At 50.3% G+C, this 14,891-nt stretch overlaps 1 protein-coding gene across 1 annotated transcript; it reads left to right on the top strand.

Annotated features, from left to right (window-relative positions):
• Nucleotides 1-13,739: 13,739 nt before the first annotated feature.
• On the top strand, nt 13,740-14,674 carry LOC115307272 (olfactory receptor 14J1-like; the record flags this gene model as incomplete). Its single annotated transcript, XM_029958601.1, is given in 2 exon segments — nt 13,740-14,277; nt 14,280-14,674. Coding segments are annotated over 2 exon segments (933 nt in total), but the record flags the coding sequence as incomplete, so codon positions are not given.
• Between the last annotated feature and the right edge of the window lie 217 nt (nt 14,675-14,891).

Here is a 14,891-nt window from a genome sequence, read left to right as displayed (position 1 = left end):
TCCAAGGCCTGATTACTCTCTCAGCAAAAAATTCCTTCCCAATATCCAACCTAAACCTCCCCTGGCACAGCTCCAGACCCAGCCCTCTTGTCCTACTGCTGCTTCCTGGCAGAACAGCCCCATCCCCACCTGGCTCCACCCTCCTGGCAGGGACTTGCAGAGAGTCAGGAGGTCTCCCCTGAGCCTCCTCTTCTCCAGCCTCAACACCCCCAGCTCCCTCAGCCTCTCCTCACACACTTGTGCTCCAGAGCCCTCCTGCCTTCCAGCACATCAACACACCCCCAGCTGGGTGTCAGCTGCACATTTGCTGATGAAATGCCTGGTTCTGCAGCAGCTGCAGATGCTCAAGGGGCAGCAGGACCAAGTCAGGGGCCTGGGGGGGCCTGGGGGGCTTTGGGGTGCAGGAGGGTCTTGGGGGAGCTGGGGAGGGGCTTTGGGGATTGGGGGTACAGACCAGGACAGACCAGGACAGACCAGGACAGACCAGCACAGACCAGTACCTCCTCACTGCTCCCCAGATCTCTCCTGGAGCTGGGCCACCTTGTCCTGGAACACCTGAGCCCCCCCCAGTGCCCTCCCAGTACAGCCCAGTGCCCCCAGTACAGCCCACTGTGTTCCTGTCCCAGGGTGCAAGGTGATCCCTCTTAGAGGGGGGTTGGAAGGGATTTGAGGTGGGGACTTGGGGAGATTTGGGGGGATCTGGGGAGGCGGTTCAATGGGGACTTGGGGGGTTTTGAGGGGCTTTGTGTGAATTTGGGGGAGTTAAAAGGATCTTGGGGGCATTGGGGGGTCAAAAGTATCTGGGGGGGAGGGGATTAAAGGAAAAAAAGGGGAGTTGGGGGACATTTGAGGGGGTTAATGGGGCCTAGAAGGGGAGAGGAGGGCCTACACCAAGAGCAGGTGAGTCCTGAGATCCCCCTCGTGTCCTCAAGACCCTTTCGGTGTCCCCAGTTCCCCCCTTGGCATCCCCAATTCCACTGTCCCCAAACCCCATCCCTGATGTCCCCAACCCTCCATCTCACTCCAGGAGCCCCCCCTGGACCCTCTGACCAAAAACACTCCTCCCCCCCTCACAGAAAGGCCAAGGACATCTGGGGACATGTTGGGGACAGTTGGGAGGCTTTGGGGGGCACTGGGGGATTACTGGGGGATACTGGGACACAGTGGGGGGAACCAGGGGGCACTGGGAGGGACTGGGGGGTTACTGGGGGATTACCAGGACACACAGGGGGACACTGGGAGGTTACTGGGCCATACTGAGGGTTACTGGGTGCTCACTGCAGGATCACTGGGCCATCCGGGGGGGCAGTGGGAAGTCACTGGGACACACTGGCTGGTCACTGAGGGGGTTACTGGGCTATACTGAGGGTCACTGGGATATACTGGAGCACTGGGATCTCCTTACCCAGATGTGGTACATCCCCCTCCCCAGATTTTTGGGGGCACCAACAGGACCCCTCCCCTGGGAGCTGTGGGACCCCCTGAACCCCACTGTTGGGCTTTAGGGGACCCCCAGGCCCCCTTCCCTCTGGGGTCTCTGTGTGCTGAGTGTTGGGGGTCTCTGAGGCTCAGGGGGGGAATTGGGATCCTCTTTCCCTGAGGTCAGTCTATCGACACAGAGACCCCATAAAATTTCCTCAAAACCCCTGAAATCCCCTCAGAAATCCACCTCTGGACCCATCAAAACCTCCTTAAAGACCCCACAAATCCCCTCAGAGACCTCATCCCCCTCCAGGACCCCCTAAACCCTCTCAGTGACCTGCAAAACCCACTTGGGACCCCCCAGGTCCTTTCAGGGACCCCAAAAACCCCCTCAGAGACCCTCAAAACCGTCTGGGACTTCTGAAATCCCTCTAGAAACCCAGAAAACTCCTTCAAAGACACCCCCTGCAAGCCCCCCAGGACCTCTGAATTCCCTCAGAGACTCCAAAACTCCCTCAGGGATTCCCAAACCCCTTCAAGGACCTTCAACCTCCCCCTAAGTCCCCCCAGGAAACCAAACCCCCTCAGAGACCCTCAAAAACCTCCTTAGGGACCCCTAAAAGCCCCTAACGGACCACAAAACCACAGAACAGCAGAAGAACTTCCTGTAAAGGAAGGGAGCAAAGAATCTGAGAAGGAGGAGACCAAGGAAAAACCGAACCAAAGCAATAAAATCATCCTGACCCTTGCAGTTTTTCCTTCACCTTTTTCTCACTTTTCCTTTTTTCAGGGTTCTTTTTTTCGTTGGGTGGTTTTGAATGTTTTTTCCGAGGGACTTTCTCGGCAATCGAATCGAACATCCGGGTTCTTGGGAGGCCCCCGGGCCCCGCGGCCCCCGAGACGGTTCCAAGGCCCTGCGCTCTGACCCCCGAGAACCCCCGAACCTCCGCGCTAAACCCTCCCGAGCCCTCCAGCCCTTCCACCCACGGCCGCGCTCCCCGCAGCCCCCGAGGGGATCCCCAGACCCCGCTCTCCCGCACCCCCCGCCAGCTCTCACAGACAAAGGCAGGACCCGCCGCCATCACCGATTCCCGCTCTGCGCGCGCACCGCCTTTAGAGAACACCGCCGCAGCCAATCAGCGCACGGCCACGCCCCCTTACGTCTGCCGTCACTCCTGCGCGCCGCGCGGGGCAGCACGGGAGTTGTAGTCCTTGCGGCGGATCAGAGCGGCCATTTGCACGTGAACGGAGTGAGGATAATACTTTTTTGGTTTTATTGTTTTTCTGTCTTTGTTTTTCCTTCTCTTTTCTCTTTCTTTTTTCCTTTCCTTTTTACTTTCTGCTTCCTTTTTCCCCCTTTTTTTCCCTTTTTCTTCCTTTTTTTCTCTTTTTCTTTTTTCTCTTTTTTTCTTTCTTTTTTATTATTTGTCTCATTTTTTCCTGCTTTTTCCGTCTTTCTCTTTTTTCTCCTTTTTCTCTTTTTCCTCCCTTTTTTTTCGCATTGCCTTTCTCTCTTTTTTTTCTTTTTCCTTTGTTTTCTATCAGTTGTATTTTCAAGGCAGATTTAAATACAAATCAAAACAATCTCCAGGTACAAATCCCATGACAACAGATAATCTGCCATTGTTCCAGGTCCAAGAGGATTCCCAAGATCACAAACACTGAGATTTGAAGGGTGCCCACACAAAAAACAGCTTTCCCTGCTTTTTCCACTGGTAAAGCAAGTGTGGAAGGGGCACTTGGCCCCAGGCAAGATGCTTTTACAGCCACTTTAAGCAACACAAAGTGGATCTGGCTGGCAAATGGGATTATGCCCATTCTTTCAAGGAGGATTTGAAGAGTACACTGAGGGGAAACATTGAGGGCCATTTCTTCATCTACTGCAGGGATGAGAAGAGGGGGGAGCAGGTGCTGTGGCCCCAGAGCTTCTCTCTGCTTTGGGGACACTTCTGTGTTTTCCTCTGTCCATTGAATTCCCAACAAAGAAGGAAAAGACTACAGGAACTCCAGTCTGGAGTGGTCAGGACATGTGGAAGCAGGGGAATTTTTTTGGATTGAGAGTGCAATTTCACACTCCTTTGGAGAGCATTGACTAAGACATCCCATTTCTGCCCAGGGATCTTCCAGGGGGAACTCAATCTGGGCTCTGGGCAGGTCCCTGCAGGGGCAGCAGCTTCCTCTGCACATTTGAGGGGATAAAGCTGCTCTAACCCTGCACTCCAACTACTCCACAGCAATTTAGGACCTCTGAGGACAGTTCCCCACTGTTTCCACCCCAGCAGAGACCTGAACACATCCCGTGGGCACTGTGTGACCACCCCTGGCATTAACACCCTGCAGGAATGAAGACACTGACTGTAAAGACACTTGTCTACCTGGAAACCTCCACTTTGTTTGCTACTATACAGCAATAACATTTTCTATTCATATTGCAGCTACAGACTTAACAAATAGAATTGCATATATTGTGCTTTAGAAATGAAGATGCATTCCAAAGTCAGGCAATGCTAAACAATGAAAGTCTTGAACCCTCCCCCCCAAACCAGCCCCACTTTCTGGTTTCAGAACCAGCCCACTTCCTCACTCTCTTCACAAAGGGAGAAACTCTCTCTTTCCACCTCTGAAACATAAATTCCCTCCCCAAAAGTGATCAGAAAGAGTCTACTTGGGCACTACTGCAAATGGAAGTTGTCTTCTAACTCAGGTAGGGGAGGAGGTGAAGAAAGTCACGACAAATGTTTGGATTCCTTCCTCTTTGACGTCTTCTCTTCCCTGTCTGACGCTCTGGGACATGTGCAGGGGGGTCAGCATCTCTTCAAAGATGGCTCCTTTCACATCAGAGCCCCTCAAATTGGCTTCCTGGAGGTCACAACCTGATAGGTCACAATTCTGAAGGGGAAAAGAAAAAGAAGTCAATGGAATGCACCCAGAACTCTGTTCAAAGCTTTACTTGCAGTACATTTACCTGAACTCCATTGTACTCTGAAGCTGGAGAGCTCAGCCAAAAGCCAGCAATCCCCCAAATTACCAGCTGACTATAGGAGAGAAAGGAATAGGATGGAAAATGAATCCCAACTCACTTCCAAATCAGTTCCTGCCAACGTTGCTCCCCTGAGGTTACAGATCTTTAGTTTGGCGTTTCTCAGCGTTGCAACTCGGAGGTTCATTCCTGTCATCTGACTGCCCTCCATGGCCACTCCTTTCAGGCTGGCACCTGGAACACACACAGAAAGGGGTTCTGTGAGGAAAACCAGTCAGGAACACAGCAGCTGCACACTGGTGCTGCCTCAGAGCTGTGTGAATTGGAGGAGGACAAGGGGATTTGGGGCTGAGATGGTCACAGACTCAGTGCAGCCCTTGTGGGCCCTTCTCAGGGTTGCACAAACCACAGCTGGACCTTTTCTGGGCCATAGAAATGGACAAACACAGGCTTCAGCTTAACAGGTCAGCCCTCTCCAGGCTGGCACAGCACAGGTTGGCACGGGCCAGGTTGCAGCAGCACAGATTGGACACCTTGAAGCTGACGTAGCAAAGATCCAGGTGGGAAAGATTCGCTCCACTGTAACTGAGATCCTGGAAATCCCAAGGAATAAATCCCCCAAAAAGGTTACACAGGGGAAGGGGTAGGTCTGGACACAAAGTTAATATTGTTGTGTGCATTAATATTTACAATGTATAAATATTTAGGTAGAAATATATGGATATAAATGTATTAAAATATATACTGTCTGTAAATATAGACAGATACAAGATAGATACAGACACACACAGGTCCTGGGAGGAGCTGAAGACACCCCACCAGGGAAGGGGGCTTATAAAAAGGAGGGAGAGGGACTTTTGATATGGGCCTGGAGGCACAGGACAAGGGGTAATGGTTTTTAGACTGAAAGAGGGCAGGGTTAGATGGGAGACTGGGAAGAAATCCTTCCCTGTGAGGGTGGGGACGGGCAGGGATGGAATTCCCAGAGAAGCTGTGGCTGCCCCTGGATCCCTGCAAGTGTCCAAGGACAGCTTGGATCAACCTGCTCTAGTGGAAGGTGTCCCTGCCCATGGCAGGGGGTGGAATGAGAAGACCTTTAAGGTCCCTTCCAACCCAAACCAGTCCATGATTCTATACAGACAAATACACACAAGACCATTTATTCTACTACTTAAGACTAATGAAACCTAAATGCAAAGCTCTCAAAAATTGTCCTTGGTTCATTTTACATTTAAACAAATTGCTCCTCCAGGAAAGCTTCCCCCTAAAGCAGGAATGCAGCCCAAACCACCCTGGAATTCCAAGCCAAGGTCACTGTGCCACAGCTCAGAATCCAAACTCACTTAAAGAGAACACATTGTTTGCATTTCACGTTGCCACATTCCAGCACCAGGCACCAACACTCCAGAGTGGGACAGCACAGGGGGCAGTGGTTTTAATAGAAAAGAGGGAGGTTTAGATGAGATATTGGGAAGAAATTCCCAGAATTTTGTTAGAAAGAGAAATGTGTTCTCACCTGGAAAAGCTTGTTTGCAGCTAAAAGGAAAAAATCACTCAACCAGGATGTTTGCAACACCAGCATTGGGTTAAAGGTATCAGCTCCAGAATTCCAGCCAAACATGACTCCAGGATGGACAACTTCTAATGCTCCCAAGATAAACAAATAACCTGTCTTCTGTAAATCAAGAAACACCTTCATTAAATCAAGCAACACCTCCATTAAATCAAGCAACGTGGAACTGTAATGCTGTATGAGGGGTACTTTTGAATTAGGTGATCAATGGAGCATAGAGGCATGAGAAAGAAACTATATTAGGATGTGAAACCAGCCAGAGTATTGTACAATGTAACTTTATGGCACAAGTGAACTGAAAGGTCCATTGTGTTTCTTAACAAGTCAACGAGATGTCCCCCATGATCAGAGCTGAGCTCCTTCTTTGGCTTGGCCCCATTCTGCAAGATGGACATAAAAACCTTTGAAATACAGTGGGAGAGGTCGTCCACAGGGGTGAGAAAGATGATGGTGAGAGGAAGATTCTGTGGGCAGGGGTCACTGGCCCCTTGCCCTACAGCAGGGCATGCACAGACTGTTGCTATCAGGTGATGAACAGGCGGGGTTTGGCTGCCACTCAGGCATCACCTTATACTGGGTACTGGCCCTACGTGGTGTAATGTGGAACTGATAAAATGGGGTGTCAGGACTGCTGGGGTGAGCGATCCTCATCCTGCCATGGAGACTGTGTTGTTCCATGGGGACGCCCGCTAAGCACGGGCACCGACCAGCTGCTGCAGATCCTGGCAGCCCTGGCCTGTCTGTGTGGGTAAGCACAGTTTATTGACAGGAAGCAACCGAGAAAGCAAATGTTTTACATCCTTTTTTGATATCCCTTTAATTCCCTTTTTTCTAGCTAATACTATAATAAAAGCTGTCTGTAGTATTGTATGAATGCCAACCAATAAAGTAGGTTTTCTGTATTCTTTTTTAGCTTTTGATTCTCTTTGCTAGTAGTTTTTTTTATTCTCACTGCAATAAAAGTTTTTTTTTTTTTTTAGTGTTTGAATGTCTGTTGTACTTGTCTTTATTCTGAGCAAGTATTCAAATTAACTAATACTCCACATTCCACAGTCCTTTTGCCACCCGTAACCAGTGACTCTGAGTTCCTGCTTCCCCAGCACCCAGGGATGGTCTCCTTGTCTGCTCATTCCTCCACATTCTCTTCTCACTGATGGCATCTTAACAAGACAAGCCCCTGGGAATAATTTACTTGTAAGTCTTCAATTCTTTCATGGTTAATTAGACAGATCTCAGAAGTGTATTCCAAGTGAATATATTGTATTAATAAAACCATGAGAAAAGATGTCTTTTTTGTGCCCTGTTTACTTTTTTCCTGTTTTTACATTGATATCAGCAATCTCCATTTGATAGTGATCCTGGGCACCTCCTAATTCAGTCCGAATAGATATGAAAATTAGGACCCTTTATGTCTGACAATCCATCAGACTTTATCCCTGTCCCCACCCCACCATTCCCTCATCAAACCCCTGGCACTCAAAGCAGCCTTTGGCAAATCTCAGCTTCCTCCACTCAAGGCTGGACCTGCAGGTTTCAGCTCCTTGGCACCAACTCCCACCTGCTTGGCTTGGAGAAAGAGCTGCAGGAGTCACAGAGAGATGTTCATTTATTGCCAGCAAACAAAACTCCTTCCCCTGCTGTATATCAAGTCCACACTGCTTCCACTGAAGTCCACTTTGCACAGTAGATAGTCTTAGACCAATGGCAAACACCTTCTGTGCCAAGCACAGATCCCAAGATCCCCCCAGCACTCCCTGCCCCGCATTCTGTCCATATTTGCCCTTTGCACACAGTGAGTCACACACTGAAGTCACAAGTTCCCTCGAACCAGAGAGGGAAGAGAGAAAGTGAATGAATTTCTGTGTTGTGCAGGGCTAAATCTGCACTCATCCCAATATTCTGGGCTCACAGGACCTTTATCAAACACATTCTGCAGCATCTGTTCACTGGGCAAACATCTGTGTGGATGGCCAGGCCCAAGGAGTGGTGGGCAATGCAGTTCCATCCAGGGGTGTTCCCAGGGCTCAGCACTGGGCTCAGGGCACTTCAATCTCTTTCCCAATGATCTGCACAAGGGGATGGAGTGCAGCCTCAGGCAGTTCCCAGGGGACACCAAGCTGAGGGGGAGTGTTGATGTGCTGGAGGGCAGGAAGGCTCTGCAGAAGGATCTGGACAGGCTGGATCCATGGGCCCAGACCACTTGGAGGAGGTTCAACAAGGCCAAGTGCCGGGTGCTCTACCTGAGACACTTTCATCTGGTCAGTCCCATCCCCCTGTCCATTGTTGGATGTCACTCAGGAGCCCAACTCTTGGCTCCCTGTGCATCTCCAGGATGGACTTTCACAGCCAACCTCTCTACCCAGGTGGCAGGAGGGCCTACCCTGAGAAGGCCTAAAATCCCATCAGACAATGCCAACAGTGCCAGCTCTCATGCAAGCTGTCTGTGAGATCTGGGAGTTACCGGTGGCACCATGGGAATGGTTTTGGTGTTGGATGATGCTCAAACCAGCCTGGTTCACCCAACTCCAAACACGCATCCTGCTTTTGGAAGTTGGATGGCACAGAGAAGCTGGTAACTGCCTGTACATTTGGGAGGAGCAGTCAGTCACTTCGTATGAAAAAAGTCCAGTCCCCTTTCATCCAGGCAGGTTGTTCTAACACAGCCCTTCTTGGGGGAGTTTGTGGAGATTCCTGCCTTGGGTGGGGATGCCCTCCAAGGACACTCCTCAAGGCTGAGCAAAAGAAATCTCCCCACAACCATTGGTCTGGTTGAGTTCCATCAGATCTCTATGTAATAATTATTTCTTTTTGGTAGCTTTGAAAGAATTGTTTAAATACTTACTTCAATATAGTGCATTATCCTATCTTATACTGTATACCTAGCAGTTTTAGCTTTATACAGTGTAGTAAATAATTCTGATTAAGATCTTTTGTCTGATCATTTTTAAGAATAAATGATTCATTTTATATAAATATTCTCATTTGGCCAATCATTAAAACCTGTGGGACAAAAGTGGTTCAATCCCATTTCTGTAATTCCTTAAATTTAATTTGTTGACAAAATCTGAGGTAAAGATTGGATCCCTTATTCCTTGAGGCTTCGCAGTGGGACAATGGCTCCTTGATTCCATGAGGTTGCACTGTTTCCCAGCGTTCTTTGGCTCCATAAAGCCCTGCAGTGTCACAATGGCCCACTGATTCCATCATTTTTTCCAGTGTCACAATGGACCCTTGATTCCATGAGGTTCCACAGTGTCACAATGTTCCCTTTGACTCCAGAAGGCCTTGCAGAATCAGAATGGCCCCCTGATTCTGTGAGGTTCCACAAGGTCACAATGGACCCTTGATTCCATGAGATTCCATAGTGTCCCATTGGTTCCCTTTGGTTCCAAAAGGTTCTGTGATGTCACAATGGCCCCTTGATTCCATGAGGTTCCACAAAGTCCCGGGTTCCTTTTGATTCCATGAGGTTCCGCAGTGTCCCATGTTCCCTTTGGTTCCAGGAGGCCCCAGTGTATTCCAATAGCCCCTGGATTCCAGGAGATTCCACAGTGTCCTGGGGTTCCCTTGTCTCCCTGAGTTTTGGCAGTGTCCTGGAGTCCCTTTGTTCCCATGAGGTTCCTTTGTTGAGGTTCCTTGAGTGCCAAAACTCCCTGATTCTTATCCTTCCAACATTTGTGGGCCCATTCTATCCCTGCCTGGGATGGAGCCCCATTGTGTTTCTGCAGGAATGGATCCATGGCCATCCTGCCACTGCACCAATTGAATGCTGCACAAACGTCACTGCAGGCCCGACCCTGGATGCAGGAACAGTCTGGGAACTCCAGGCCTGCTGACATTCAGCAGAGCCAGTCGGGGTCCCAAAGAGCACAAGGGATTGACTGCAACCCCTGCAGGTCTCTGGCATTGCTGGGGACAAATGCAGGAACTGCCAGGAGCTCTGCAGAGCCCTGACAGTGCCACTGCAATCCCAAGTTGCATTGCCCGGGGCAACCCTCAGCACAACCAAGGCCACAACCCTTCCTGAAAGGTGTCCCTTCTGGGCAGGGCCAGGGGGACAAACCCCTCCATCTGTCCCTGCACATGTTGTGTCCAATTCTCATCCCCCACTTAGGGACAAAGTCAGGCTACATTGGGTGTTTAACTTTGCATTTGCTTCACTCTTTTGTGCTTCCAACACACACACGCACACCAGTCTGGGCAGAGTTTGGTCTTCCAAAAAACACAAGACCTGACTATTTGTGGCTCCCGCTGCAGTGGCTGGAACTTGGGCCACAATCTGTACCAACAGCAGAGAGGTCCCTCCCCACAGAAACTTCTTGGCAATGGAGTTATCAAGAAAACTGGACAGGCTGTGGGGATCACTTGCAGGGCACAGCCAGGGACATGTCTTGACCAGCCTCCTGTTTATCATGACCAGCTTTTTCAGCATTTTTCTATGTTTTCTCATGCTTGGTTCTTCAGAAACTACTGGGATCCTATCCTAACTTTGGGTCTTTCCTAGACATCCCATGACAAGTCTTGCCAGTCCCCAAAACCCCTTTCTGGCTGCCCATCATGAGTCTCAGAGTCCGAATCTGAATCCCCCATCCTCAGCTGCAAGGTCACCCTGAGAGGTTCTGCCATTGACCCACTTGCTTCAAGTTTCCTACAGATACATTGGAACTTCCTTTGAATTAATTTTTTATCTTTTGAACTTAGAAGGGTTTCTCCAAAAACATGGCAATTCATGCCCTAGAAATGGAAATTCTTTGGAGAAGGAGTTTGGGACTTCAGACTCAAAAGAATGACAAAATTATTTGGCTTGGAAGGGAGCTAGAAGGTCATGTGGTCCAAGTCTCTGGACATGGGCAGTGACATCTTTTACTAATTCAGGTTACTCACAGTCCCTGACCCTAGACAAATGCAGTGATGGGACATCCACTTTTCTGGAAACCTGTTCCAGTTCTTGCCGCCCTTATTGCTAAATCTTTCCTCTTATTATCCAATATAAAACTCTTCTCTTTCAATTCAAAGCCACTGCCCCATATTCTGCCACTACAGGCCTTGGCAAAAAGTATCCCTGGAATTTCTTTAGACTATGAGCACGACATTTTCATCTGCAAAAACATCTTGAGTGCCCAGAGATCTCCCAAGATGGACTTGAAAGGTCTCAAGCACGTGAGCACTAGAGAGGGGCTAAGGAGCTGTGGCCTCAGTGGTGTGAAGACTGAGGACAGTACAGGACAGGCCTGAGAGGGCTTGAAGGGAGGATTTAGAGATTGTGGATCCTTTTGTCAGAGCAGAAAAGAGAATTAGAAATAAAGAAATACTGCCAAGTTCAGCTGGAGAGGTCCAGAATGGAAACAAAGAGAAAGGAGTTTCACTCTGAGGGCAGTGCTGTGGCGCAACACATCACCCAGAAGGAGTCTGGATGAGCCCAAGGCTTTGTGTGTGCAGGAAGAGCCAGGGAGGACGCAGAGATGTCAGTGCAGGAAGGTGCCAGCCAGGTGGGGCAGCCGGGGGGATGACGACAGCCTGCAGGGAAAGGGGCAGGGCATGGACACCGTAGGACAGCCTGGGCTGGAGAGGAGACAGGCATGGGGAGAAGCTGAAAGGCCCTGACACAGCCACCTTCTGCAGGCCTCTGGCCAGGGCTGCTGTCTGTGCCCCTGATGCCAGGAGGAGACAAGTGGCCCTTGCAGCCCTGGGGCCTCATGGCCTCCTTGTCCCTGCTCAGCAGCCTGGCAGGTGCCACCCCATGGTCCTGCCCTTGGCATTGCACATCCCACATCCCAGTGCCCCAGGAAGAGCCCTGAGGAATGAGGCAGGGACAGGATCTGCCTTCCCAGGGGCTGGGGGTCAGGGCTTGGTCCTCTGGATTAAGGAAACACATCCAGGTTTCCTCAGCATCAGAACCACCTTTCCCTTGCTTGTCCATCCTTGTCATCACTGTCTGCAGTTTTCTGCTCTAACTGGAACCCAGGGACACGTTCTCAGTTGTGTCCCTCAGTGAGACTCATTAGCACCAGGAGAAACTTCAGTGTTTCAATCTCACTTTGACTTCTTGAGAAGTTGTTTGAACTTCCTCTCAGGGACTGAGTCTCATGTAAACAACACCAAGGTCCCCTGAGGGTCATGAAATGCCTGGGGCTGTTGCTGTGCTGCTGAGCTGGGCCGGGCTCCTGGCACACAGGGAGCTCCTGGCAAGCAAGAAGAGCTTCAAAGAGACAGCTCTGCTGGTGAGCAGCTCCTCTGCACAGCCCAGCAGGGCTGAGGGCACTGCCAGGCCAGCTCAGGGACACCAGCAGGGCACAGACACAGCTTCAAGGGGCTCAGCACTGGCAGGATGGCTGAGAGCTCCCTGCAGGAGGAATCTTGACAGGGCTGCACATGGTGAGTCTGTGGCTGCAGGGCAGTGCAGGGGCAGCTCCTGGAGGCATCTCCTAAAGCTGGCCCAGCCCCAGCTGATGGGATGGGTGAGCAGGGGCTGTTTTGGGGCACTTTGGAAGAGCTGTGAAGCTGGGGGTGCAGCCAGGGGTGCCCAGGGCTGTGGGGCAGAGCAGGGTCCTGCAGCCCAGGGTGCTGTGCTGGGCAGGGACTCTGCTGCCTGCCAGGGGCAGCTCTCAGCCGGCCCGGGGAACTGCTCCCAGGGCTGGGGCAGAAGGGCTGTGGGCAAGGAGCAAACCTGGCAGCTGAGGGAGGATCTTTTCCATGTCTTGGTGTTTGCAGGGTCAGACCTGCTCACAGCTCCAGACCACTATACCATATTGAATGGAGAAGCTTTTGCAAAGTTCACAAAAGACAGGGGCTACAAGAAAGGAATTACTCCTGAGGTGTGTTTCCTGCTTAGGCATTGTAGCAGAGACATTGTTCTCTCAGTTCTGGAGGCTGCACTGAAATTCCAACTCTTTTACTCTCAGAGATGAATCTTTCAGGCAGGATCAGAAATGAGCACAGGATCCGGGGCAGTGCTGAGCCTTCCCTTGGGGGTGGGCACTCTCCTGTCCCAGCCCTTGGCTTATCTGCAGGAGGGCTCCTGTCCTGCTCTGTCCAGCACAGCTGCACCTCTGGGCTGGCACAGGGGACACTTCACAGAGCTACCCTTGGAAACAACATTGTCCTGCTCTCATCACTGCACATGTATTTGGGGGTGTGGTTTTTAATATTTGTTTGTGTGAAATCAAAGTGAATGAAGCACAAGGTAAAGAGTAGGGCAGATGGGAAACAGGCTAAAGAACTCTGCAGATCTCCTGGCTCTGCTTGAAACCACAGAGAGCTGAGACCTTTTGTCTCTTGTCTTTTCTAAAGATTCTTTACATTTTCAGCAATAAAAATGAGAATTTTTACTCCTAAAAAGAACACTCTGCAGATTTAATGGTGGAACATATCTAACAGAAGAATTATTCTAAAGACAATAGAAACCTCTGTTCTGCAGAGCACACTCTTGTGAGTAAGGGGGTCAGAAATGGAGCTTTTCTATTAAAGGTGGGTTACATCTGACATCCCTTGTGATCATCAGAGCTGTCACAAACCAGCTCCATGTCGCCACTGCAGCAGAGCAAAGCTGAGCCCTTTGCAGCACATGGGCAGAATTCTTGCTGTTCACACCACTCTGAACCAGCATAAGGGAAATACAAATGGTTTGGGGGGATTACTATGAAAGATGGAGTATCTTTGCTGAGAGGGGTATCTACTAATTGTTCTGTGTCGTTTCCTTTTCTGAACAGACCCTGTCCTAAGGAACAGCAAATGTCCAACAGCAGCTCCATGCCCTAGTTCCTCCTCCTGGCATTTGCAGACAGGCGGGAGCTGCAGCTCCTGCACTTCTGGCTCTTCCTGGCCATCTCCCTGGCTGCCCTCCTGGCCAACGGCCTCATCCTCAGCGCCGTAGCCTGTGACCACCACCTGCACACCCCCATGGGCTTCTTCCTGCTCAACCTCTCCCTCACAGACCTGGGCTGCATCTGCACCACTGTCCCCAAAGCCATGCACAATTCCCTCTGGGACACCACAACCATCTCCTACATGGGATGTGCTGCACAGCTCTTTTTCTTTGTATTCTTCCTTGGAGTGGAGTTTTCCCTCCTCACCATCATGTGCTACGACCGCTACGTTGCCATCTGCAAACCCCTGCACTACGGGACCCTCCTGGGCAGCAGAGCTTGTGCCCACATGGCAGCAGCTGCCTGGGCCACTGGCTTTCTCAGTGCTCTGCTGCACACAACCAATACATTTTCCCTGCCCCTGTGCCAGGGCAATGCCCTGGGCCAGTTCTTCTGTGAAATCCCACACATCCTCAAGCTCTCCTGCTCACACTCTTACTCAGGGAACTCGGGCTTCTCTTGTTTTCCATCTCTTTAGTATTTGGTTGTTTCATTTTCATTGTTTTCTCCTATGTGCAGATCTTCAGGGCTGTGCTGAGGATCCCCTCTCAGCAGGGACGGCACAAAGCCTTTTCCACGTGCCTCCCTCACCTGGCCGTGGTCTCCCTGTTCCTCAGCACTGCAGCATTTTCCTACCTGAAACCCCCCTCCATCTCCTCCCCATCCCTGGATCTGGCCCTTTCAGTTCTGTATTCAGTGGTGCCTCCAGCACTGAACCCCTTCATCTACAGCCTCAGGAACCAGGAGCTCAAGGATGCCCTGAGGAAAATGATGACTGGATGCTTTTCAAGAGCAATAAACTTTCCTTCTTCTGTATGTTATCCATCCCATTAAAGGCCAATTCTTTTAAAGACTTCACTAAAGGCCCACCATATCTTTTCTATTTTTTGCTTCTGTTAGGGGCACTATTTTTCTGAGAATTTGTTCACACCAAAAAATCTTTATGTATATAAATATATATATAAAAGTATATATATATATATTTATATATATGTAAACACCATTTTCATTTCAGTCTTTGTCTTTCTAGCCTGGCCCAGAGGCTGTACAA

This window comes from Manacus vitellinus, unplaced genomic scaffold (genome assembly GCF_001715985.3).
Source record: "Manacus vitellinus isolate BGI_N305 unplaced genomic scaffold, ASM171598v3 ctg7180002433899_pilon, whole genome shotgun sequence".
NCBI lineage: Eukaryota > Metazoa > Chordata > Aves > Passeriformes > Pipridae > Manacus > Manacus vitellinus.
Note: the sequence above shows the minus strand (reverse complement) of the source record. Positions and strands in the feature narration are given on the sequence as shown.